The following is a 23,947-nucleotide window of genomic DNA, read 5'->3' as shown; positions in this document are numbered from 1 at the left end:
CCTTTTGTTAGCTGGGTCGTGCAGCTCGCCGTTGTTTGGTATGTAGTAGTTGTTTGCGTCTGTGTACCTTCTAAACTTTGCACAAGTCCTCAACACTGGCTTCCATCCCTCAGGCAGTTCCGGGTCTTCCTTCTCCCGTATCGGCCCCAATTGTAGGGCATGCGAGGGTTTTCCTCCTCTGCCGGTTGCAGCGGGGAGCGATCAGCTGATCGATCGAGTTGCACGTAATTGTGCTGCTCGATGCAAGCGATCCCCTTCCTCCCCTTTGATGTTCATTCAACTCCTGACGGTATGTGGATAAGATGACGTTAACTCAAGTTACCACAGTTGTTGTTCAGCTTCTAGAACAAATGTATTTTTTCTATGGCAGGGTTGACGTGTGTGTGGGCGGTTTCTGCCAGCACGTTTTCCCCCCCCCTCTTCACGCTGCTGTTGGCCGGCTGCTGTTTTGCCCACTGGCTTATATAGCCAACACATCCATCCTACTCTGCATCTCCTACTGTGCTGTACCTACCATCGAGTATGGTGACTGCTGCCTCATCCTCAGTCTCATCTTAATCTATTCAGTTAACCGACTTCTAACTGATCTTATTGATGATATTATTTGTGTTTTGTGGTTTGCTTTGCATGTTTTTGGTTTAATTCGTTTTCTTAGTTATTTTGGTTTGGCTTAATTGCTTTACCTATTTATTTGGATTTATCAGTTTGGATAAATCTCCATTACTTTTGATTTAATTTCTTTGTTAGTTTTCTTTTGTTTGCATTTATTGAGTTTATTTGCCCTCCCTTATTTGTATTTTGTGTTGTGTGTGTGTGTGTGTGTTCGCTTTAGTGTGGTTGGGTGAACATATTTTATTGCGAAGTCATGTTTAAAGATTGTATATATTAATTAAAAGGAATTGAAATTGTATGTTGGACCCAGTCTCAAGCTTTCATTAGTAATGAACTTGTGTGCTTTAACTTTAAGGTTAATCTAACTCTCCAGGTGAAATTCCTGGGGTGGCGTTGCTAGCAATTTGTCACTAGTTCAACTAAAACTTCATCGTATTGAAGCCTCGAACGTCGAATGCCACATTTGGCGTTGTTGGCAGGATATTTACTTTTGGAAAGCAGAGACGTGTGGTCCAGTTCCTTTATATAATTTGTTTTGTTTATTTTAATAGTCCCCAGGGTACATATTTGATGTAGAGGTTTTGAATTGTGTTCAGAGGCAAAACAGCAGCTTGGCCTTTCGTGGTCCGCAGAGTCCCGGTGAGGATCCAGTTGTGGGGTTGTTGTGTTCTAGTCTGACTGTAGTGTTAGTTATGGATGTAGAGCTGCAGGAGTTGAGGGAGCTGGTGGCGCAGTTAAAGGTGGACAATGAGAGGTTGCGGCAGGAGCAGGCTGTGGCCGTGCCTGGTCCTAGTTCGGAATCCTCCACTTCTTCTGTGCCACCTGTGGCCCCTGTTACTACTAGGAACCCCATAGCAGAGAGGCTGGTTTTTGTGCCAAGGGATAGAAAGTGTCCTATGTTCAGGGGAAAATCAGGGATGGGGTTGAATGAGTGGCTTGAGGAGGTTCAAGCCTGCATGCGGGCGCGTCACTTATCCACATCTGAGCAAGCCTTTTTCTTGTTTGATCATCTTGAGGGTGAGGCTCGAGAGGAGATCAAATATCGGTCTGTTGTGGAGAGGGAAGACTCAGCTAAAATCATCTCTGTATTACAGGAACTGTATGGGTGCTCAAAGTCTTATGTAGCCTTACAGGACTCGTTCTTCTCCCGACGGCAACAAGAAGGGGAGACACTGCATGAGTTCTCCCTCGCGTTGTTGAGCTTGATGGCGTCGGTGAAAGGAAGTGCACCTGGTGGGATGACGAATGCAGACGTTTTGCTGCGCGACCAATTTGTCGAGCATGTTTTGGACGGTGCCTTGCGTCGCGAGCTGAAGCAGTTGGTCAGGAGGCAGGCTACTGCTACTTTACTTGATGTACGGGGTGAGGCGATCCGGTGGGAGCGGGAGGGTTTCCCTGGGGGCGGGAGGGGTCGGAGTCATTCCGTCCCGTCAGCTTTTGGTCTCCAGTACGGGGTACAGAGTGGCTCCCAGGGAGCAACCACTTCACCTCAGGGACAGGAAATGGTGGAGATGAGAGAGATGTTAAGGTTGCAGCAAGAACAGCTGAACCAACTTACCCAGAGCATCGCCACATTGCAGCCCTCTCATCTGCGCCGCCCTCCACCTCGTCGTGGCCCTGTTATATGCCGGCGCTGCCAACAGCCAGGTCACTACGCAAGCGATTGTGATGGCGTTCGGGTTTCTGCTCGCACACAGTCTTCTTTGCCTGGTCGTCAACCGTCTAACGGGCATTTTCATCAGGCCCAGGAGCCGGAAAACTAGCACCCGCCGAACTGCAGAGCCACAGTTCGGGGGGGGTAGCCACTGGCTCGGAGGAAGTTCTTGAGCTGATGTCGTCTTGCCCCCATGTTGCCGTGCACATGGGTGGAGCTCAGGTTCTTTGCTTGGTAGACACCGGTTCCATGGTGTCTACAGTTACAGAAAGCTTTTTCCTGCAACACTTCCAGCCTTGGGGGCATGAGAGGCTACAAGCTTGTAATTGGCTGAAGCTCAGAGCAGCCAATGGGTTAGACATCCCCTATGTTGGCTACCTGGAGTTAGATGTCGAGCTCTGTGGCACTTCGGTGCCGCGGTGTGGGGTTTTGGTGGTGAAAGATCCTCCGGGAGCGGTGTCTGCTCAGGTTCCGGGTATTCTGGGGATGAACATTATTCATCGATGTTATCAGGTGCTCTTTGGACAGCATGGTCTGGCTTTGTTCAATTCGCTCTCTGTATCAGATGCACCAGAGATAGTTACGCAGGCACTACAGAAGTGTCATCAGGCCAGCAGGCAAGCCCCTCAGCACGCAGCAGGCCAGGTCAAGGTTCGGGGTGGGAAGGCATGCCGCATCCATGGTGGTACGATGACAATAGTTACAGCAACATGCTCCGAGCAGTACTCGGGTACTAGGGTGTTGTTTGAGCCTTCGGAGTCTGGCCTACCTGCTGGGCTGCTTGCTTCACCTGCTTTGGTTCGGGTAGTACGAGGCACTGCGTACATCCCGATCGTAAATGTTGGCTCCACTAGTGTTTTGCTGTACCCTCGCACTGTGGTGGGCACCTTGGATGAAGTCCGGGTTGTCAGGATGCCTGCAGGAGTCACCGAGACGCCAACAGAAGTTGCCACCGTGGCTTCCCAGGCCACGTCTGAAGTCGTGCCAGATCGAATTGGGGCTCTGGACTTGTCAGCCTTACCAACTGAAGATCAGGGTAAGGTTCAGTCCCTTCTTAGGCAGTACAGCTCTGTCTTTTCCTCCCATGAGGGAGATCTGGGATGCACCAACCTGATCAGCCATGACATCCCGCTCTTAGACAAAGTGCCTGTCAGGCAACGCCATAGGCGCATCCCGCCGTCCGAGTACGAGGTGGTTAAGGAGCATATTAACCAACTGCTTGAAAATCAAATCATCAGAGAGAGTAGCAGTCCTTATGCTTCCCCAATTGTCCTTGTGAAAAAGAAAGACGGCAGTTTACGCATGTGCGTGGACTACCGCCAGCTTAACAACAAAACGCGGAAGGATGCTTTTCCCCTTCCACGCATCGAGGAATCTTTGGACGCCCTGACAGGTGCCCGCTGGTTCTCTACTCTTGACTTGGCCAGCGGGTACAACCAGGTCCCGGTCACAGAAGCAGACAGGCCCAAAACCGCCTTTTGCACCCCATTCGGCTTATTCGAATGGAACCGCATGCCCTTTGGGCTTTGCAACGCCCCCAGCACTTTCCAGAGGCTGATGCAGCGAATGTTCGGTGACCAACAATGTCAATCGTTGCTCCTGTATCTGGATGACATCATAGTCTTCTCTTCCACGGTGGAACAACACCTGGAGCGGCTGGAGATTGTACTGGGACGGTTGCAGGAACAAGGCCTGAAGGCTAAGCTAAGCAAATGCGCGTTCTTCCAGCCGGAGGTGCGGTACTTGGGCCATGTGGTCTCTGATCAGGGAGTCTCCACCGATCCCAGCAAGCAAGAGGTAGTTGCCAACTGGCAGCCTCCCACCACCATCGCTGACCTACGCTCATTCCTTGGTTTCGCCAGCTATTACCGCCGCTTTGTGGAGGGGTTTGCCAAGTTGGCGGCCCCTCTACACAAGCTGGTAGCAGAACTAGCTGGTAGGAAGTCTAGGGGTGTGGTGCGAATAGTGGCGGAGCATTGGTCGGATGAGTGCCATCGCAATTTTGAAGCGTTGAAGACCAAACTTACCACTGCACCTGTGCTCGCCTACGCCGACTTCTCCTTACCGTTCATCCTGGAGGTTGATGCGAGCTATGGTGGCCTTGGACCTGTGCTCTCCCAGGAACAGAATGGGAAGGTCAGACCTATAGCTTATGCTAGCAGGGGGTTGAGGCCCACAGAGCGAAATATGTCGAACTACAGCTCCATGAAATTGGAGTTTTTAGCTCTCAAGTGGGCTATGTCAGAAAAATTCCGGGAGTACTTGCTTGGTTATAAATGCATTGTTTACATCGACAATAATCCCCTCAGTCACTTGTTTTCTGCCAAACTCGGTGCCACCGAACAGCGTTGGGCAGCACAATTGGCAGCTTTTGATTTTGAAATAAAGTACCGCTCTGGGAGGAGTAATAAAAATGCTGACGCTTTATCTCGGAAGCATCCACCTGGGCCAAATAACCTAGAGGAGATGTTTCCTGGTACCTCAGTTCCTGAGCCCTTGCGGCAGGTCCTGCAGCGTGAAACCACTCCCGCCAATCAAGCTGCTATTGCTGCTTTGCCCCATCATGCACCTTCTGACCTCCAGGCACTTCAACTAGCTGATCCTGTCCTTCAGGAGGTTTTAGCATTCTGGGGGCGGCAGCAGACTCCCAATTATCAGGAGCGGAAACACTTGTCTCCTCCTGCACGGACCATTATAGGTCAGTGGAACCGGCTGGTTGAGCAGGAGGGTGTTCTCTTCCGGCGCATCTTCCGTCCTGATGGCGCCAAAGCGGTGCTTCAGCTTCTGCTGCCTGCCACGTTAAAGCAAGAGGTGCTGTCTCAGGTTCATCAAGGGCATGGGCATCAGGGTGTGGAGAGGACATTGGAGCTAGTGCGGCAAAGGTGCTACTGGCCAGGTATGTCCTCAGAGGTGGCACAGTGGTGCAGAGAGTGTGAGAGGTGTCAAGTTGCTAAGGACACACCCAGACCGCCTCCCAGTTTCATGGGGCATTTGTTGGCTTCGCGTCCCAATGAAATCTTGGCCATTGATTGTACCTTGCTGGAACCCAGCCACAACGGGTTGGAGAATGTCTTAGTCATGACAGACGTTTTCAGTAAATACACCTTGGCTGTTCCTACCCGAGATCAACGAGCCCCAGTTGTTGCTCAGACTTTGGTCTCTGAGTGGTTCTATAAGTTTGGCGTTCCTGCCCGTATCCATTCTGATCAGGGCCGCAACTTTGAAAGTTCCCTCATTCAACAGCTCTGTGTACTTTACGGTGTTGAAAAATCTCGCACCACTCCATACCATCCCGCCGGCAACGGCCAATGCGAACGCTTTAATCGCACTCTCCACAACTTATTGCGTGCCTTTCCTGCATCTCGGAAAAGAGATTGGCACTCTTGCCTGCCACAGGTGCTCTACTCGTATAACACCACTCCCCATCAGTCCACCGGCGAGTCTCCATTCTGCCTGATGTTCGGGCAAGAACCCAGGCTGCCGGTTGATTTTCTCTTGGGTAGAGTCTCAGACCCTGTGGGTGGCGAGGTCCATGAGTGGATCCAAGAACATCAAAACCGGCTCCAGCTTGCCTTTGACGGGGCCCGGGAAAGGTTGAAGGTGGCGGCAGAGCGCAGGAGGAGGAATCATGATAATCAGGTTCGGGATGACCCACTAAAGGTGGGGCAGTTGGTGTGGCTGCGCGATCATAGTGCAAGGGGGCGCCACAAGATACAAGATCTGTGGGGCCCTGTGGTGTACCGAGTCGTAAAGGCACCCCGAGAAGGTGGTCCAGTGTACACCATCGCACCGATGGACGACCAGACCAAAGTTCGGCAGGTCCATCGAACACTGTTGAAAGCCGTTGCTGGAGCTGCCCCTCAGGGTAGTGCATTGCCCCATTGTCCACCCCCTCTTGACCGGCCTCGGTCAGAGGATGAGTTGCCGTTTGACGGAGACTTGTTTATGTTGGGGCCGGAGACCCCTGTTGCTGCCCCTGCTCGCACAGCCGTGGTGACTCAAACCACCCCTCGGTTGCTGCTCCCACCACCTGACTCTGCTGGGTTAGAGTCGTCAAGCGCTCCCTCTACTGCAGTGGCAGATCCACCCTCCGTTTCCCTGGCCGTTCCATCCACCAGTTATGCTGGTGAAAGTGAAGTACGCCGGTCAGCCAGGTCGACGGCTGGCCAGCACCTAAACCTCTATCACCTTCCGCGACCTGTAGGGAACTTGGCATTTGGGGCTGCAAATCCCCCTGGTCCAGTGTCAAATGCCGTTACTGCGCTCTTTAGGCCGTGGAGTTAGTTGGGTGATCCTCTGGATCAGTTGTTCCATCGTCGGGACGACGATGAAGTCGATGGGGGTAGAATGTAGCAGGATGGGCCTTTAATTAGTGCTGCAGTACCGGCCCATCACGGTTGGTTGCGCTGTCTATAAAGGTGAGTGGTTGTGCACTGGGAGCCCTCTTGCCTTGGAGCTCCAGACTGCCCCGCCTCCTGTTATCACCGCACCTGGCCACCTCACCTGGTCGCCTTTTGTTAGCTGGGTCGTGCAGCTCGCCGTTGTTTGGTATGTAGTAGTTGTTTGCGTCTGTGTACCTTCTAAACTTTGCACAAGTCCTCAACACTGGCTTCCATCCCTCAGGCAGTTCCGGGTCTTCCTTCTCCCGTATCGGCCCCAATTGTAGGGCATGCAAGGGTTTTCCTCCTCTGCCGGTTGCAGCGGGGAGCGATCAGCTGATCGATCGAGTTGCACGTAATTGTGCTGCTCGATGCAAGCGATCCCCTTCCTCCCCTTTGATGTTCATTCAACTCCTGACGGTATGTGGATAAGATGACGTTAACTCAAGTTACCACAGTTGTTGTTCAGCTTCTAGAACAAATGTATTTTTCTATGGCAGGGTTGACGTGTGTGTGGGCGGTTTCTGCCAGCACGTTTTTCCCCCCCCTCTTCACGCTGCTGTTGGCCGGCTGCTGTTTTGCCCACTGGCTTATATAGCCAACACATCCATCCTACTCTGCATCTCCTACTGTGCTGTACCTACCATCGAGTATGGTGACTGCTGCCTCATCCAGGCGCGGCGCGTCCCATTGGGCAAGTCGGGCAGTTGCCCAGGGCCTCGGCCACCAGGGGGCCTCGTCGTATTTATGATTTTTTTCTTTATTTTTCAAATAAATCACTCCTCATGTCCTCCTTCATTCAATATGAACCCAATAGCAAGACAGGCTTCATCGTACTTTCTTTTCAACTTGGTTTTCGAACACTGTGTCTTGTTTGTCACTGACCGGCTGCTTAACAGGAACGAGCTCTGATCTCACTCTGTGTCTCTGAGCGAATGTGAGAGGGCGGAGCCTGTGTGTGTGTGTGATGTCTGGGGACACACACGCACACACTCGCCCGCACAACACTGTACAGCAGACCTGGGCATTGTACGGCCCCCGGGCCGCATCCGGCCCTTTGGCTGTCTGTGACCGGCCCGCGTGAGGTCAACAGAATATTAGGAATCACATGTAAATAAGTGAAATTCATGCAGAGAATACAACAACATTTCTTTTATTTTGAAGGTGCCTTTTTTTAACATTTACCTGACGTACATCCTGAATGCCGCGAGCGGATGATGTGTTGGCGAACGGAGTTAAGAAGAGATGTGAGTTACTAAAGTCCGCAAAAGTGTCAGCCCACGTTAAGAGAAGAAAGATAGAGTTTTTAACGAGACATGGAGTGCTCAGTATTTATTTACTGAAGTCAAAGGGAAAGCCGTGTGCTTAGTTTGTGGAGAAAAGATCGCTGTTTTTAAGGATTGCAATTTGAACCGCCACTACGAGACAAAGCACGGAGAGACTCTTACGGACGAAACGTAACGAGAAGGATCGAGGACATCGGTCATGAAAAACCTGGAAAAGTCATGGAATTGTTAAATGTTTATTTTCCAGTCCTGGAAAAGTGCTTGAAAAAAATTCCAAAAGTTTTGGAGAAGTCATGGAGATTTGTTATATTCATATTTTCATGTCGTTCATTTACGCTGAGTTTTAATTAATTAAAATGCTTTAAAAAGAAATACGCTCAAAATATAGGTAGGCATACTATCTCATACTAATTGAAATGTTCGGTGGGGAAGCAGGTGAGATAATGCACTACGCCAGGGAAGTGTAGATTTAACCATGCTTGGCTACAAATGGAAAAGTACATGCCATGGGTTACAACAGACGTCAATCAAACTATTGTCTCACTCATTTGTGTAATTCAAGGTTTACTGTATGCTTTGAAATTCTCATTGTTATCTTAAATACTAAATTTAGTCTCTTTTGCATGTATACACTGAGATCTCACAAAATGTTTGGTCATGGAAAGTTGGTTTAAAGATATTGAAAGTCATGGAAAAGTCATGGAAATCCATGGGTTAAAAATGTGTATGAACCCTGTGTATTATACATCAGGAGGTGTTGTGTAAGTCAGTGCTCAAAATGAATCATGTTACTGATGTTGTAACTAAATTAGTTAACTTTATCAGGGCAGGAGCTGAATCACAGACAGTTTGTTGCACTGTTGGAGGAGCATGAGACTGAACATGGGGACATAGGCTCCCACACAGCTGTCAGATGGCTCAGTCTGGACAAAGTGCTTAAAACAGTATGGGACCTGAGAGCAGAGATTCAAGAGTTTTGTGAAAAGAAAGGCAAGGACAGCCCAGAGCTCTCAGATGCAGACTGGATGGAAGATGAGGTAAATAGAGAGTTTAATTCTGCGTGGACAGATTCATTTACTTTCACTGCCAACGATGCAACGATGCAGGTGTATGACAATTCACCATACATTGTCATACACCTGTATGCTTGATATGTGGCGAGGAATTAGCAAACAATAAGAAATGTCATGTTGAAAGACATTTCCAGAGCGAGCACACAGCATCTGCTGAAATGTACCAAGCTGGAGATGAGCAAAAAAAGCAGAGTTCTGTGTTTCATTTAATTCAAAGTAGGCCTACACATGTATTATGTTCTCCTCTTCATAAGTTTGGTGTTTTCCTTTTTTGTAACAGGTTAAAATACCAGTTAAACAGTTTTTTTATTGTCGTTCTATAATTTAATAAATGCAACAAACTATAGTTTTTATATATATTGTATAACTATATATATAACTTTATAACCTGTGTTATCAAATATTTGTTTGGCTCCAGGCAGATTTAATTTGGGGGAAGAGGGGGCAAAATGGCTCTTTCGATAGTAAAGGTTGACTACTCCTGGGTTAGTATGACACAAACACTAACTCACTCACTCACATGTCTCCCTTTCTCACACACTTATTTAATCACTTTCTCTCTCTTTCTCTTTCTCTCTCTCTCACACACACATACACACGCACATAGTCAAAATAGATTTTTTTTGTTGGGGGGGGGGGCCTCAAAATTGTTCTTTGCCCAGGGCCTCCAATTAGCCAGAACCGCCCCTGGCCTCATCCTCAGTCTCATCTTAATCTATTCAGTTAACCGACTTCTAACTGATCTTATTGATGATATTATTTGTGTTTTGTGGTTCGCTTTGCATGTTTTTGGTTTAATTCGTTTTCTTAGTTATTTTGGTTTGGCTTAATTGCTTTACCTATTTATTTGGATTTATCAGTTTGGATAAATCTCCATTACTTTTGATTTAATTTCTTTGTTAGTTTTCTTTTGTTTGCATTTATTGAGTTTATTTGCCCTCCCTTATTTGTATTTTGTGTTGTGTGTGTGTGTGTGTGTTCGCTTTAGTGTGGTTGGGTGAACATATTTTATTGCGAAGTCATGTTTAAAGATTGTATATATTAATTAAAAGGAATTGAAATTGTATGTTGGACCCAGTCTCAAGCTTTCATTAGTAATGAACTTGTGTGCTTTAACTTTAAGGTTAATCTAACTCTCCAGGTGAAATTCCTGGGGTGGCGTTGCTGGCAATTTGTCACTAGTTCAACTAAAACTTCATCGTATTGAAGCCTCGAACGTCGAATGCCACATTATGATAAATATTTTAATAGTTATCACGCATGTTTTTATCGTTGCTATGATGGTTGCCATGCCACCACGGCGCAGCTTGGTGTTTAAATCACAGTCCCTGCGTGGTGTCCTTCAGTGATCGTGAATGTTATTCATGTTATATAATAGTAATATTTGAGGCTAGATTACATCTCTAATGAGAAGGAACCTGCGAGTCTGTTCATACCGAGGCCGGCCCGAGTGCGCGACCGGACCGAGTGCGCGAGCGGACATGACGTGTGGCTGTCGTAAAAACCCTATTTGTAAACAACCAGTCCTTTAACTCAGGGCTGCGTTATAAACACGGAGCGCTTGGAAGACCACGATGTCATCTTCCTTCTGTCAGGTAAGTAGTTTATTGTTTTTAAAGATCGTTACGATCTAGGTTTACAGTCCGAGTGCGGAGAGAGTCCGTCAATCCACACTATGGACGCTGTTCATCAGCTAATACGCCATTGTTAGCCACATGCTTCAGGCCACGGTAGCCTGTGCTACCTGGGAGGTGAATACATGGTTGTTGAAAGCAGTTCAAGACGCTTAGCTCATCATTGAGGGACGCTACAATATAAATATAAACATGAATTTGATTTATGAATGCTTTAGATTAATAAGGAGTGTATTTGTCTACCATTACTCCACAATATCAGGTCAATTTGGTTTAATGTATAGTATGCACTATGACAATAATGTTTCCATGTTATGGAGTTGAGATTCATTTTATAAAACAATTGCTATGTTCTGTTTTTTAATCAAGGAGGATCAAAGTGAAGCTACAGGAGTTTCATTAACGTCAACAACTTGGACCGAACAGTTTGTTTTGCTTGATGAAGAGCAGGAAGGGCAGCCTGGAGAGAAAGAGAAGCCGGGTTGAGCCCACTACCATCATCCACGTACCACGAGGAAGATGAGGGAGAGAAATGATCCTACCATTAAAGAGGTACTTTTAAGTTACATACCAGAAAAAACATTTTATATACTTTGCCAAATATACATTTTTATTAAACCCCCAAAGTACACTTGCTGAAATACAAGTTAATATCACACTGAAAGAATTTTGATCAATCATGCTTCCCTGCTGTGATTGTTTAACTAGGAAAACAACTTTTTCCACAGGAAGGCAAGTAAATTTAAGGAATACATGTGCAAAGTTTTCCTCTGTTATGTATAATGATGACCCCCATCAAACATAATGTTAGCAATATTTACACCTTTTAATTTATACTGATTATTTCTGTCTACATGTGTGAATTTGCCTTCATTAGTTTCAGAAAAGAGCGATGATGTATCGGTCAGTGGGCGGCAGCACGAGACTCCGCAAACTAGTCTGTAAGCAAAGTAGACGAAGGCATCGAGGTTGCGGCCTGCCATCATTGTTATTTTGCTTAAGGGACTGAATATGTTTCATGTAGAAATATTAGCATTTCCCTTATATCTACAAAAACTGCTTGTTTCACAGACTGCAGTTTTCATAGGTTTTGATCCGATGTGGTGTGCAAATACAACCGTATCTGCAATGGGTTGTGGGGCATTAACATTTGTAACTCTAATTTTGTTTTGACAGACTGTGAAAAGAACGTTGAGAACATCACCACTCTACAGGAAGACACAGTCCAGTAATGGGTGTCAGAAGTTCAGTAGTGAACGACAGGTACTGTGGGAAAATGTGTGTCATTGTTGTACAATGTCCTTTGACTCTGTTTAAACAAGGTCAACACAAAAAGGTTTGATTGTAAACTGATATCGGTACGAATTCATGTTATTCTCCTCGTCAAAAGAAACAAACAATCAAAATTACCTGCAGAGCACCCTTGATGGACGCTTCAGGAGCATTGTCAGACTGGCGAGACAGCAAGATGCCAACTTTAATGCCAATTTATTTGTGTAACATTCTGTGACCAAATGTATAGATAACTTTTTGTAGATTGTAAAAATAGATAACCCATTTATTACAAAAAAACTACACTAGAATTACCACACTGCGTTGTATGACTCCGCTAACCAGTGCAGTGTCCGTCTACATATTTCTACATATTTTCTCTCATATAAATGACACTGTATCTCTTGACAACTGAAACCATAAGATGAGGTCAGTGTGGCCTTGACCTTTTTACTTTAAGACAAATACAAAGTTAGACAATCCAAAAACATGCAGTTATGCCTCCGGCGACTCAGTATTGCAGAGGCATTAAAACCGTAGTGTAGTAGATTGGATTTTATTGGTGTTACATTGGACATCTTGTATGGGTACACCAAAAAATATATTTGGTTTCACATTCTAGATGGCAATAAGCAGAGTCATCAACTCAGGAAAAATATTTCTGTAGAAAAGAAAGCCTTGTATGTGTGTATGTATACATACACACAAATGCACAATTGAGACGTTTTTGTCTTTTATCATATATTCTCAGGCAGTACTGATGCATTTACTGAGAGGGGACGTGAGGGCCTACTCTGCGTGCTCAGAGTTCAAGCCCAGCAGGCTGCAGCGGGCCTGACATGTTCTGGAACAGCAGCACAGTCTTTAGATGACTCCTCTGAAGATGAAAACATGGCGAGGTACTTCTCCACTGATGAAGAACTGTGAGGGCTGTGATTAGCTACACTCTCTTGCTACAATGCTACTCATGCTACTCCCTGGCAGCCTTAGGAAGGCATTAGCTTGCTGTGTGGTAGCTGTTAGCTTCAGCATTTTTAGTTTTTAGTGGCCTGTCTGACGTTTATGTTAAAAAAAAATCAGAGGGAACCATCTTCATAATTTAACACTATGGTTTGTTTGTGTCCTTCAGTTCTTCTCAAGAGAAGCAGTACATGTGTGCCTCAGCTCCACGGTCCCTCCTGCAGCCTCCGCTCCTGATGCTAACCTCATGTCTCCATCACACCAAGCAGCAGACCTGGATTGACAGACCTTTCTCCAGAGCTGCCCCCTCCCTCTGAAACCCCCCTCTCCAAAACACTATTTGTGTAGTTTTTAAAGTATTTTTTGCATGAGAATTGTTGATCATATCATTTCCAGCAGATGCCTTAATATAATGTTTGTGCACAATAAATGACATTGATCATAACATAATGGTATTTCCTTGCACTTCTACACCATGATATTGGCAGATAAGATGCTGATTACATTAAAGCAGTGAATGCTCTTCTTTAAGCAACATAAACAAACAATGATCCAATGGATCTGAAGTAGAATGGGCACATTACATTCTGTAGAGAATGCCTCAGTAATGGAAGTCAGAAAATAACTTTCTTTATCTGAGGTTCCAGTCATTTATAGTCACAGCAAAGCACACAGGTCTGGTTGATGAGATCAAATCAAATCAAATCCAAAGAGAGAGAGAGAGAGAGAGAGAGAGAGAGAGAGAGAGAGAGAGAGAGAGAGAGAGAGAGAGAGAGAGAGAGTGTGTGTGTGTGTTTGTGTGTGTGTCTGCCAGCCAACCATCCTTTAAATTTGTGGGTCAGTGGTTGAGGTTAAAGTTAGCGTCAAGGTCAATGTTGGGTTAGGGTTATTGTAAGCAAGTAGTGGTTATGATTATGCTTAGTTATGATAAGTCTCCTGGAAATGAATTAGATGAATTTATCCAAAAATAACCATAGTAAGTGTGTTTGTGTGTGTGTGTACAAATGCGAGTGTGCATGTGGTACTTCTTCCTAACTGTTATGTTAGAGCGATTCTAGCAACCTAATAATAATAATAATAATAATAATAACAATAACAACATCAACAAAACCAGCACCACCACCACCACCAACAACAACAACAACAACATCAATGTTGACATCCTCAGAAGGGACAGCCACATGTGCTGGCAGTAGATCTGGGATGTGGGACAGGCCAGACCACTCGTCTGTTGGCGCCGCACTTTAAAGAAGTCGTGGGAATTGACATCAGTGAGTGTCAGCTGGAGGAGGCCAGAGCTGTGCCCGGGTTCTCCAACATCGAGTACAGGTAAGACATCTGGAGGCGGTGTTACGCTAACCTGGAAACAACCTAAATAGTGTAAAATAGTGTTTGTTAATTTGTATAAATATTCTTCGAGGCTCCTGATTGTGATATGGAGTTTATTGTTCCTCTCATAAAGTGCTCTGCCTAGGCTGCAGAAATTAGCTTTACTAGGATCCACCCCTATCTCTAGACAGTGATGATTTGGTGACAGCGAATTTGTCCAAAACGGCTCTAGCACTTGGACTGAGGGCCTCTGCCTTCAATTTCCTATGTAAGAGTAATCTCAACCATTGGGTATTGAGCCAAATGCCTTAATGGGGTCATGTCAATACACAACTAGGCCCCCCTTCCCTTAGTGTACCTCTCTGATCAGCTTGGCGACAACTCCAATGTGTTACAGGCACCCGGGAATCCCAGAAATACTACGCACCTTTTCTGAGGTGTCAGTGAGGCTATTCTCATGTATGAAGTGTGAAATCCTTCTAGATAAGCCCCTGAAGGACTACCATGACAAAATGTAGAAAAGTCCAAAGGGGGTGAATACTTATGCAAGGCACTGTAAGCCCCTGAAGGAGACTTAACTGTGAGGTTGAGTTATGTTTCTATGGTACCCAGATACCTACCTGTAGTGGTTTATTCTTGGGCAAAATCACTTCCAAGAGAAGCGTTCATGTAACCAGTGGTAATGGTTGTGTTAGTGAACAGTGTCGAGTTGTCTCTCTCTGTGCTATTTATCTGGACTCACAGGATGTTCTGTCCGTTGCACCTGCAGGAAAGGGAGAGCAGAGGAGCTTCCATTCTCTGACGGCTCTGTGGACTTGTTGACGGCATCAGCAGCAGCCCACTGGTTTGACCACTCCAGGTTCCTGGCTGAGGCCAATCGGGTTCTGAAGCCCCGGGGCTGCATTGCTCTGCTGAGTTACACCAATCAGAACAACAGTCTTTCCTACCAGAACTGTGGAGAACAACGTAACAGCCTCTATGAAGAGGTGGGTGTAATAACTAAAATCATTGTTTTAGTCAAATGTGAAAATAAGAGAACACCACAACTTCCAAAGGTATCCAGTAAAGTGGAGATAATGCTACTGTGACTCATGTCGATGCCACCGGGGTCTCCCCCACCACTGCCAGAGGTGAACCTGTTGCTTTTAAGCCTCTTTTTTATTAATTAAACTGCACCAAACATAGATTCCAAATCACTAAACATACATTGACAAGCAGTTTCTCACGACGTAGCAGCTCAGCTCCGTCATCTGTCTCTTTGTCTGTCTCTGTGACTCTCATGAGTTTCTCCTCATGTGTCTCCTTCGTGTCTCTTTCGTGTCTCTTTCGTGTCTCTTCCCCTGTGGCCGCTCTTTTGAATCAAGGGAGAGTTAATTGTCCAACTAATCAGCCAATCAACTCCCCCAGGTTCTCCTGGAGCTGCTCTCTAGCTCCTGCCACTACCATCATTAAAAACAACAGCAAACATACAGATTTATAAAACTGCAGTTTTTACTGTTAAATTTGTTTTCAATGTTAGTTTATATTACTTACATTATATATTATTTAAACATACATACAGACACACAACAAAAGTCAGTGCATAGAGTAAAGGATTCATGTTTTTATCTTTATTCACTTCCAGGTGAAACAGCTGCTGATGCCATACACCAGCAACATCCCAGAAGCTCAGTGTAACAGTAAACTGGAGGAGTTATACTCTGCCATCCCTTTTCCAGACAAAGAACGGTAATTACAACACAGACACTTAACTGACCAATGCCAAGTACACCTCTGTAATACCTAGAATTAACTGTCGGCTGACAAATTAGGCCTCATTATATATCCTAGCCTTTAAAATACGGATAACAAAAGTGTTTAAACATTTTGTTTGGTTTCTCAGAGAATAAGTTTTGGTCCTTTAAAGAACATCTGTGTCCTATTTAGGGGAACGTTATTCATGAGTTTGTGCAAGACCAAAATAAAAGACTCGATAAAGTAAATTCAAATGTGGTTTTAATAAAATAACAATAATCTTTATTAAATCATCAGGTTTAGAAGAAACAGGTCAAATAAATTAGTATACAAATACAAGTGCCATATAAAATGCTCAATAAAATAAATTAAAAGACAAGTTATAAAGAAAGTTACGACTCAGATAAATGTATTATTTCTATTTCTCATTTTTGTCTTGAATAAAAAAAATTGATCTACTTTATTGAAACCACAGGATCGAAACAGAAGTGAAATCTTTCATCACTTTGAAAAACCTGGTGGGATTTATTGAGACCCTGTCCATGTTCCAAACTTACAAGGAGAAAGACCCTCAGGCGGCTAACGACCTGCTGCTCAACACTGAGAAGAGGTAAAACGCACACACACACACACACACACACACACGCACACACACACACACACACACACACACACACACACACACACACACACACACACACACACACACACACACACACACACACCAGCATTTCTCCAGGTATCCATTTTTTGATTTTTTTTAAAATAATTTACTGAATGTCTTCTTGGTGCTCTACAAGTTATATAATCAGAGTCTGTTTCTCACTGCTTCACAGGTTTCTGGATGAAATGGGAGTCACGTCTCCGGACACTGAAATAGAGTGGACGATGGAATATTTCTGTGTCCTGGCATCTAAACCAAAATGATCAACAATACAGAAAAAGAAAAAGAATAAACTGATTCTGGGATGTTTAAGCCTCTGATGTATTAAAGAGTGTGCATATTGAATTTGGACATTTCTGTGTTTTTCCCCAGTCAAACTCTTACTGACCTTTTGTATGTAATGTAAACTCTGTATGAAAAGCTTTCCAATCTAATCCTTAACACACTGTGTTTTGGCACAAAAACTACAATTCAAAACATTTCCAAAAGCAGCTGAACCTTCACAGACTTATTTGTTGTAACTGCTTCAGTGTGACTTCTTTATTTTGTGCTATTTTTCATTCTGTTGAAGGTAACTTGTCACTTCTACTTTGTGCAACATGAAAATATGTGTAGTGTAATGACACTAGTGACATCATACTGCATTGCCATTAAAAGTACTTTCTGAAGACGCCAATAATACAACAAAAAAGACTAAGTACTTCTTATATTTAATTGACAACCAGATATAACTGATACATTGCAGAGTCAAGATTAAAATTCCAATGATTATTATATGAGCAGTTTATTATTAATGTCCTCACAGCCCTTGAAGGAAATGGACTGAACTAAATTCTGCTGACCAGCAGCTGTAGAGGTTTATAAGCAGTGACTGTTAATAATTAACAACCTTAGTTAAAGAGTACCATGAGATTTAGAAGCCAACAGACGCACACAGTTAGTTGCACACAACACGTCTTTGCAATACTATAGTTACACACTTACGTATCATACCTCAGCCACATCAATCCTCACCAGCTTGTTCTGACATGACCCTTGAACCGACACATGCCTGTGAGCTTTGCCTAAATGTGTTATTTTTATTATTAAATTCAGGTCACTCAGCATTGTTGCACACAGAGAGGGAGCTGTCCCTTTAAACACCCTCATTATGAAACACACCACATACCAGCAGAGATAAAGGAGCCTCCCATTTCCCTTGCACCCCGTTGTTTCCCTCTTGTGTGTGTGCGTCCATGCATGTGTGTGTGTGTGTGTGTGTGTGTGTGGTTCTGAATGCCTGCCTGCAGACGAAATAGAAGGTAAAGTCGATTTTTTTTTAGCTCTTTATGAAGCTTATGATAAATCAGCTGTTCACGGAGGCATCAGTTAACAATGGCTCACCGTCTGTTTGAGGGCAAGAAGCATGCAGCTTCTTACTTAAAGTACAGGGTCTCCCCATCAGAACATCTTATACAACAGGTCCTTGGATTCCTGGAAAAACGGGTAAGTGCAAGTAGGAAGAGGATGACAGCCTCTGGAATATTAAGTACTGGAGGACAAATGTTGAAACTAACTGCACAGCGATGTTATTTTGATAGAAAGCTCGTCCCTTTGAGCTGGCAGTGGATGTGGGTTGCGGCTCGGGACAGGGCACTCAGCTGCTGGCCCAACACTTTGCTTCCGTGGTGGGGACAGATGTGAGTCCTGCCCAGCTGGATTTGGCTGTCCAGTATGCCCTGGAGGCAAACATCACATATAGGTGAGCATGGACCAACCTGCAGTCAGGATTCTTTTTTTTATTCTTGAACTTAACAGTTGTTAGTTTGTTTGTGCCATGTTTGCCTGGCTACAGAGGGAGAAATCAAGCCAACCATTCCAAAAATGCATGGCGAGATATCAAGATAACACCAATATTTTATATTTACTGCTCTGTTGAGCCACTTGGCGACAAGAGAGAACAATGGGAACCTTGTCTGGTGAAAGTCGGTCATGCTGTGAGGCCCACACTGCAGAACCAACATACAGTCAACTGAATAATAATCCCCTATGTATTGTTTGGCAATATAATATAAAGAACACAAATATTTAAAAAATGAATACGCAAAGCATGGAGAACATTGATTTAATAAACCCAGTATCAATGGAGTATTTATTCCCAATGTTTGAGATATTTTAGAATATCTACATTAATATCAGTAAAACCTAGATGGTTACATGGTGGACTTAATCATGTATTGCATTGGTGCAACATTAAAACTCAGAAATGAATAGTTTAATCTGATTTAGTGATTTTTGTACTTAAAAATCCATTAGTTGTACAATGTGGAAAGGCCCATATTGCGTTTCACCTGGTGTGTGTGTGGAGTTTGATTCATTTCCTGCTGCCTTCCCATCTTCAGAGAGTGTGCGGCTGAGGAGCTGCCGTTGGCTGACAGCTCAGTGGACCTGCTGACGGTTATGACTGCGTTCCACTGGTTCGACAGGCCACGCTTTCTCCTGGAGGCCCACAGAGTCCTGAAGCCCCGCGGCTGCCTGGCTCTGCTCAGCTACACCATGGACATGGAGCTCAGCTACGACGGCTGCTGCTCGCAAGCACACAACCAAGTCTGCACAGAGGTACACGCAGAGTGAGAGAGGTTACTGTGAATGTGCACATGAATACAGATTTCAAATGTTTTTTCCTGTTATAGAAATACTTACATGTCAGGACACATGATAAAGTAAATGAAAAGCATGTGTACCCGCATAATAAAGATAGCAGTGATCAATCCTGCTTCAGGGAACCATTCATAGTCATGACCTGTTCGTATATCTGCATATTGAAAGACCAGAGTCCCATGAGGACTGTGGGCTGTGAGTATGAGGACAGCATTTTTCCTTTAATATGTAAGATTGCACGTGTTCAGACAGGATTCATCCCACTGACACAAACTAAACAGGCAAATATCATCAGAGCAAATACAAACAACACAAGCAAATCACATCGTACAACATCGCCATCTAGTGGTTATTATTGTGTTAAGCCCATCAGTGGGTAAAACACCTGACTCAAGTTGTGTATAATGACATCAGTGGGTTGATGGACTCTTCTGATGATTTGATCAGTTTTATGCAGCTTTAAAACTCTACCGCGACCCTCACATTGGTCCCAGCACTATTGAGTTGTACCGGGCGGCGTATGAATCCATCCCTTACCCAGACAAGGAGTGGTGAGTGAACACATTCCTCTCTCTCAATTCTAAATATTAATTTCCAATCTTTGTCACTTCGGTCAGTACAGTAGTATGATTTGTGTGTGTGTGTGTGTGTGTGTGTGTGTGTGTGTGTGTGTGTGTGTGTGTGTGTGTGTGTGTGTGTGTGTGTTCATAAAGGCAAGAGTGTGTGAGAGTGAGAAAGGCCATGCCTCTGTCCGGCTACATGGGGATGGTGGAGTCTTTCTCCAGCTATCAGATTCTGCTGAGAGCCGACCCGCAGAAGGCCGAGCAACTCTCCCAGGACATCTGTCAAAAGTAAATACTGATGCACCACACTATGCACACGCATGCAAATAACACACATGTCCGTGAAAATGAAGAAAAATGACTCATATGATGATATTATTAGTATTATTAGGAAATTACCTGTGCCAAGGATTTCATATTTCTGCCCTGTCTGGTTGTTTGTTGGTTTGTTGGTTTGTATCTTTATTTGTTTGTGAGAAAGAAACTTGCTGGAGAGATTTGTCATTGAAGAACCTATTGAATTTAAGTGATGATCCGAATCTCGAATTTAGTTTTTACTCAGGGAGAAATGAATATTTAAGGGACAGATATCTATGAGTGTGTGACATCTGGTGCAGCTTCATTGAATTTAAGGAGACTGTTGAGACTTAGGGGGAGGTTTGCACCATTCTAGTTGTTATATGACACGCTGAGAGATAAGATCTGCCACAGGAACAGGATGTTGTCCCTGACTTTACTCTCTGAATGACTCATAACACTTTATTTCCCATGCTCCTCTCTGTCCAGGCTGATGTCCGTGATGCAGGTGACCTCAGCAGACGCAGAGGTGGTGGTGGCTGTGAAGTATTACTACCTGCTGGCCTGTAAACCAGAGGAGGCCTGAGTCCGACACCTCTCACACTTTCAACACCGGCCAGCAATGTCGTGGACACAGGAGATCTATGTGTGAGGTTGTTTTATAAAATACCACTAGAGGGTGACACTTGAATCAAGACTCCATGTGTTTATTGTCTCTGCTTCACTGTCTATGTTAATTTTGTTGGGCAGTTTTTCATGTGGCCTTCATCCACTTTACATAATCTCAGAGACGTATATTCTCTTTATTTGCAGACCACTGTAGTTTTATTTGCCCTGACTCCTCCACAATACTGATTTTGCGTCGAACCTTCATTTGATTTTATCAGCAGTAATTAAGATTTCAATGATAGAGGTGATGAACCTCATAGTGGGATTCTTCTGCTGGAGACAGACACACATTAGAAACTGGCAGAGTGGAGGCATTAAGCCTTCTGTGTCATTGCCTGACTCCACTTGACTGATAATGGTGTTCTGAGTGGACAAGTTTGTTTTCCTCTGCATTTCTCTACACTGTGCCAGCAAGTTGTGCGTCCTCAGCTGTCAGTCACATGTTCTCAGCTCGACTGAGCGGCGTTCCACCTGATGAAGAGCAGACTGGCGGCTGAGAGGCAGCAAGCGGAGGAGCTGAGGGAAGCTGCAGTGAAGCTGGATCACCAGGGGACATTCAAAGAGTTGGCTGATAGCTGTGGGTCAAACACCTCTCACTGACTACACATAATATTGAATATTATTAATATCTCTTGATACTTAACAAAAAAATTGTATTTCAACATTTCAGTCTACTAGTCAGACAACCTGAATGGAATTGTAAACATTCAAACAAACAAAACACAATGTACATGACCCTGTTTTGAGTTGAATATGAATGTCGGGGCTTCCGGACACATGGAGGCATGTTGTGTTTTTTCTGTTGTTTGATTACGTCTGAATAATGACTCACCTTTGACTTCTATTGGATTGAATTCTGCTGCAACAAAGTTTACCCCTGAAACTCCAGAAGTGATTTGTGGACTCAAACACTACACCCACTCCTCCATCGGCATAATGGTGAGTAGAGAAGGAGGGTGACCTATCCCTGATACTACATACTGATTCCTTAGAAATAAGCAGCACGCACTCTTCAGTATTTTTAACCTCTGCTCGCTCTCCGCTCATAGTGCTGACGCTCACATTCACAGAGCATGTTTGAATTGCATCAGGGATTTGTTGAAGTACACAGACAATACCACTAGAGGGTGGTATTTGATCAAAAGTGATGACAAGTCTATGATTATTGCCACTGGTGCTTGGAACGTCACAATATAGCATTCACCAGCTCATACATTTTCATAATAAACATATATGACCCAATGTAATGCACTTTTGCAATGTTGTACACAATTGGAGAAAAGGTTTTATCACCTTGAATATTAATTCAGGCTTTTTAACATGGAGCTGGCCACTAGTGGCCATCCAGTGAACTGCAGTTTTTCACAGGATGTTGCCCAATCGTTTAAAGGCAGATTTAATGCCTTTATCAAAATGAGTGATGCTCCGGTCCTATAATGTGCTTTGAAGTTCTTGACCTTTAGTTGTCATCCCTCCTCTCTTACCTTGCTGGACATCTCCTCAAAACCCATAAGTTTGCTACGGAGCCGAGACAGACGCATCATCAGGTAATTTACCCAACTGTATGTTCCCTCCTGCTTCTCTTCTTCCACCATCATCATCATAATAGTTTTGCTGGCCTAAAGTCTCTGATTTGAAGCCCTGATCCACGAATTATTCCCTGGTTATTGGTAAAACTTAAAAAAAATCCTATCCCACAATGTCAAAAGACAGTGACAAAATAACTCCCTGGATTCACCCCTTTGTCTGTGTAACCGTACATTTTCCCAGTGTTAGAAGATAAAGATATAAGAGACTGACTTTATTTATTCAGCTATTGATGAGAATTATATAACGATACTTATTGATATCGTTTTATTGCCTAGCTCCCTGTTCTATTTGAAAACTTTGGCTATGATCTTTGTCCACTTAAGTCCAAGGGCTGAGTGATATATCAAGAAACGACACAGCACAGGCTTTGGCCCTGATGTCTTTAATGGCGTCTGCCACGTCTATTACATCTCTTTTGTATCCTGACTTGTGTATATGTTTTTCATGTTATCAACATTTCTGCACATTTTCATCAGGAACCGGTTGGAAAAGTTCCAGACAGTGTCCGTAGCAACTGACACAGACATTTCAGTTCTCATATGTCTGAAAGCAACTAGATCTGCATATCGTGTCAGTGTCATTGGTTACACTAAATGTTTCAATGATTGTTTCAAGCCTGATTTACCTGACTTAAGTGTGACGCCGGATCTTTCCCGAAACGTCTTTTAGTTTTGGTTTCAACTCTGTCCATATGTTTGTTTCCTTGGTCCCATTAGACGGATCGTCACCGACTTGTGATAAATCTGCAGAAGGCCGAGGACAGCGAAATCTTCAAGCTCAAGATGCAAACGGCGGCCATCATTCATGACTGCGTGGTCAGGCTGCTGAACCACCGAGACAAAGAGTCTGTAGAGTGTCTGTGTGACCTGCTCACCACCATGGGCAAGGTCCTTGACTTAGAGGAGGCCAAGGTGAGCTGGAAGTAGTACATTTGACATAAATCCTAAATTTATTTTATTACGGTCTTAGAAAAGGTCTGAAGGGCTACAGATTGAAAGCTTCGAATATAATCTAGAGGATAATATGCGGCTGGTTTCCCTTTCCAAAACTAAATATTAAGAGAAATGCGTTGTTTGCAGGGATGAAGATGTGATGTGAACTTTTTGTCAGCAGTGTCTGGTAGATTGAATGGAGACATGCTGAACATGAACTTCATGTCTCAAATTAACCACTCTCCCTCTGTGTCTCACCAGCCTCAGATGGATGAGTATTTTATCCAGATTGAAAAGATCGTCGAAGAGGGGAAAACTCCATCTCAAATACGATTAATGTTGCAGGCTATTATAGACCTGAGATTGGTGAGTCCTCTGTTTATGCCAAAATGTATCTAGGACTGTGTGATAAAACCCACACATGCTCCTAAATTCTCTGATCTGTCAAAGATAAAGAGCAATGAAATCTGTTTAACACTGATTCAGGTTTGAAGTCATTGTGGTTCTGAACATTTTTTTTTCTTCAGCACAACTGGGTGTCCAGAGGACCCGAGCAGGGTCCGAAAGTGCAACAACAACTGCTCTCCAATGACACCAAGAGACAGCCAGGTCAGTCCTGCAGTCTAAATCCTCTTTAAGGTTTAGAATCACATCGACAC

General features: G+C 44.4%; 2 protein-coding genes and 1 long non-coding RNA gene across 3 annotated transcripts in view; all 3 read left to right on the top strand.

Moving 5' to 3' along the window:
* Positions 1–16,860, top strand: part of LOC128456450 (uncharacterized) — a 31,340-nt gene extending 14,480 nt beyond the window's left edge. Inside the window, exons 2-6 of the mRNA XM_053440632.1 lie at positions 14,039–14,199; positions 14,969–15,185; positions 15,824–15,927; positions 16,409–16,543; positions 16,770–16,860. Coding sequence (XP_053296607.1) covers positions 14,039–14,199; positions 14,969–15,185; positions 15,824–15,927; positions 16,409–16,543; positions 16,770–16,860 — 708 coding nt within the window. The remainder of the gene's footprint in view (positions 1–14,038; positions 14,200–14,968; positions 15,186–15,823; positions 15,928–16,408; positions 16,544–16,769) is intronic.
* LOC128456451 (uncharacterized) lies at positions 10,498–13,453 on the top strand. The gene is made up of 5 exons (XR_008341836.1): positions 10,498–10,599; positions 11,008–11,190; positions 11,815–11,901; positions 12,662–12,809; positions 13,040–13,453. It is a non-coding gene; the product is annotated as an uncharacterized LOC128456451 (long non-coding RNA).
* Positions 16,861–17,802: 942 nt separating the features above from the next.
* Positions 17,803–20,788, top strand: LOC128456447 (putative methyltransferase DDB_G0268948). The gene is made up of 6 exons (XM_053440631.1): positions 17,803–18,082; positions 18,178–18,338; positions 18,979–19,195; positions 19,685–19,788; positions 19,951–20,088; positions 20,587–20,788. Exons 1-6 carry the CDS (start codon positions 17,972–17,974, stop codon positions 20,681–20,683), a joined length of 828 nt encoding a protein of 275 aa, XP_053296606.1. The 5' UTR covers positions 17,803–17,971; the 3' UTR covers positions 20,684–20,788.
* The last annotated feature ends 3,159 nt before the right edge of the window (positions 20,789–23,947 follow it).

The sequence above is a fragment of the Pleuronectes platessa genome, chromosome 14, assembly GCF_947347685.1.
Source record: "Pleuronectes platessa chromosome 14, fPlePla1.1, whole genome shotgun sequence".
Classification (NCBI taxonomy): Eukaryota; Metazoa; Chordata; class Actinopteri; order Pleuronectiformes; family Pleuronectidae; genus Pleuronectes; species Pleuronectes platessa.
The sequence above is the reverse complement of the archived record's forward strand: the minus strand, read 5'-3'. Positions and strand labels throughout refer to the sequence as shown.

What these genes read in the sequence shown, in the direction of transcription:
- LOC128456447 (XM_053440631.1), top strand. Translation starts at nt 17,972, where the DNA reads ATGGCTCACCGTCTGTTTGAGGGCAAGAAGCATGCAGCTTCTTACTTA. An exon ending in ACAACCAAGTCTGCACAGAG is followed by an intron (nt 19,196 to 19,684) that starts GTACACGCAGAG and finishes TGATTTGATCAG; the next exon opens with TTTTATGCAGCTTTAAAACT. An exon ending in CCTTACCCAGACAAGGAGTG is followed by an intron (nt 19,789 to 19,950) that starts GTGAGTGAACAC and finishes GTGTTCATAAAG; the next exon opens with GCAAGAGTGTGTGAGAGTGA.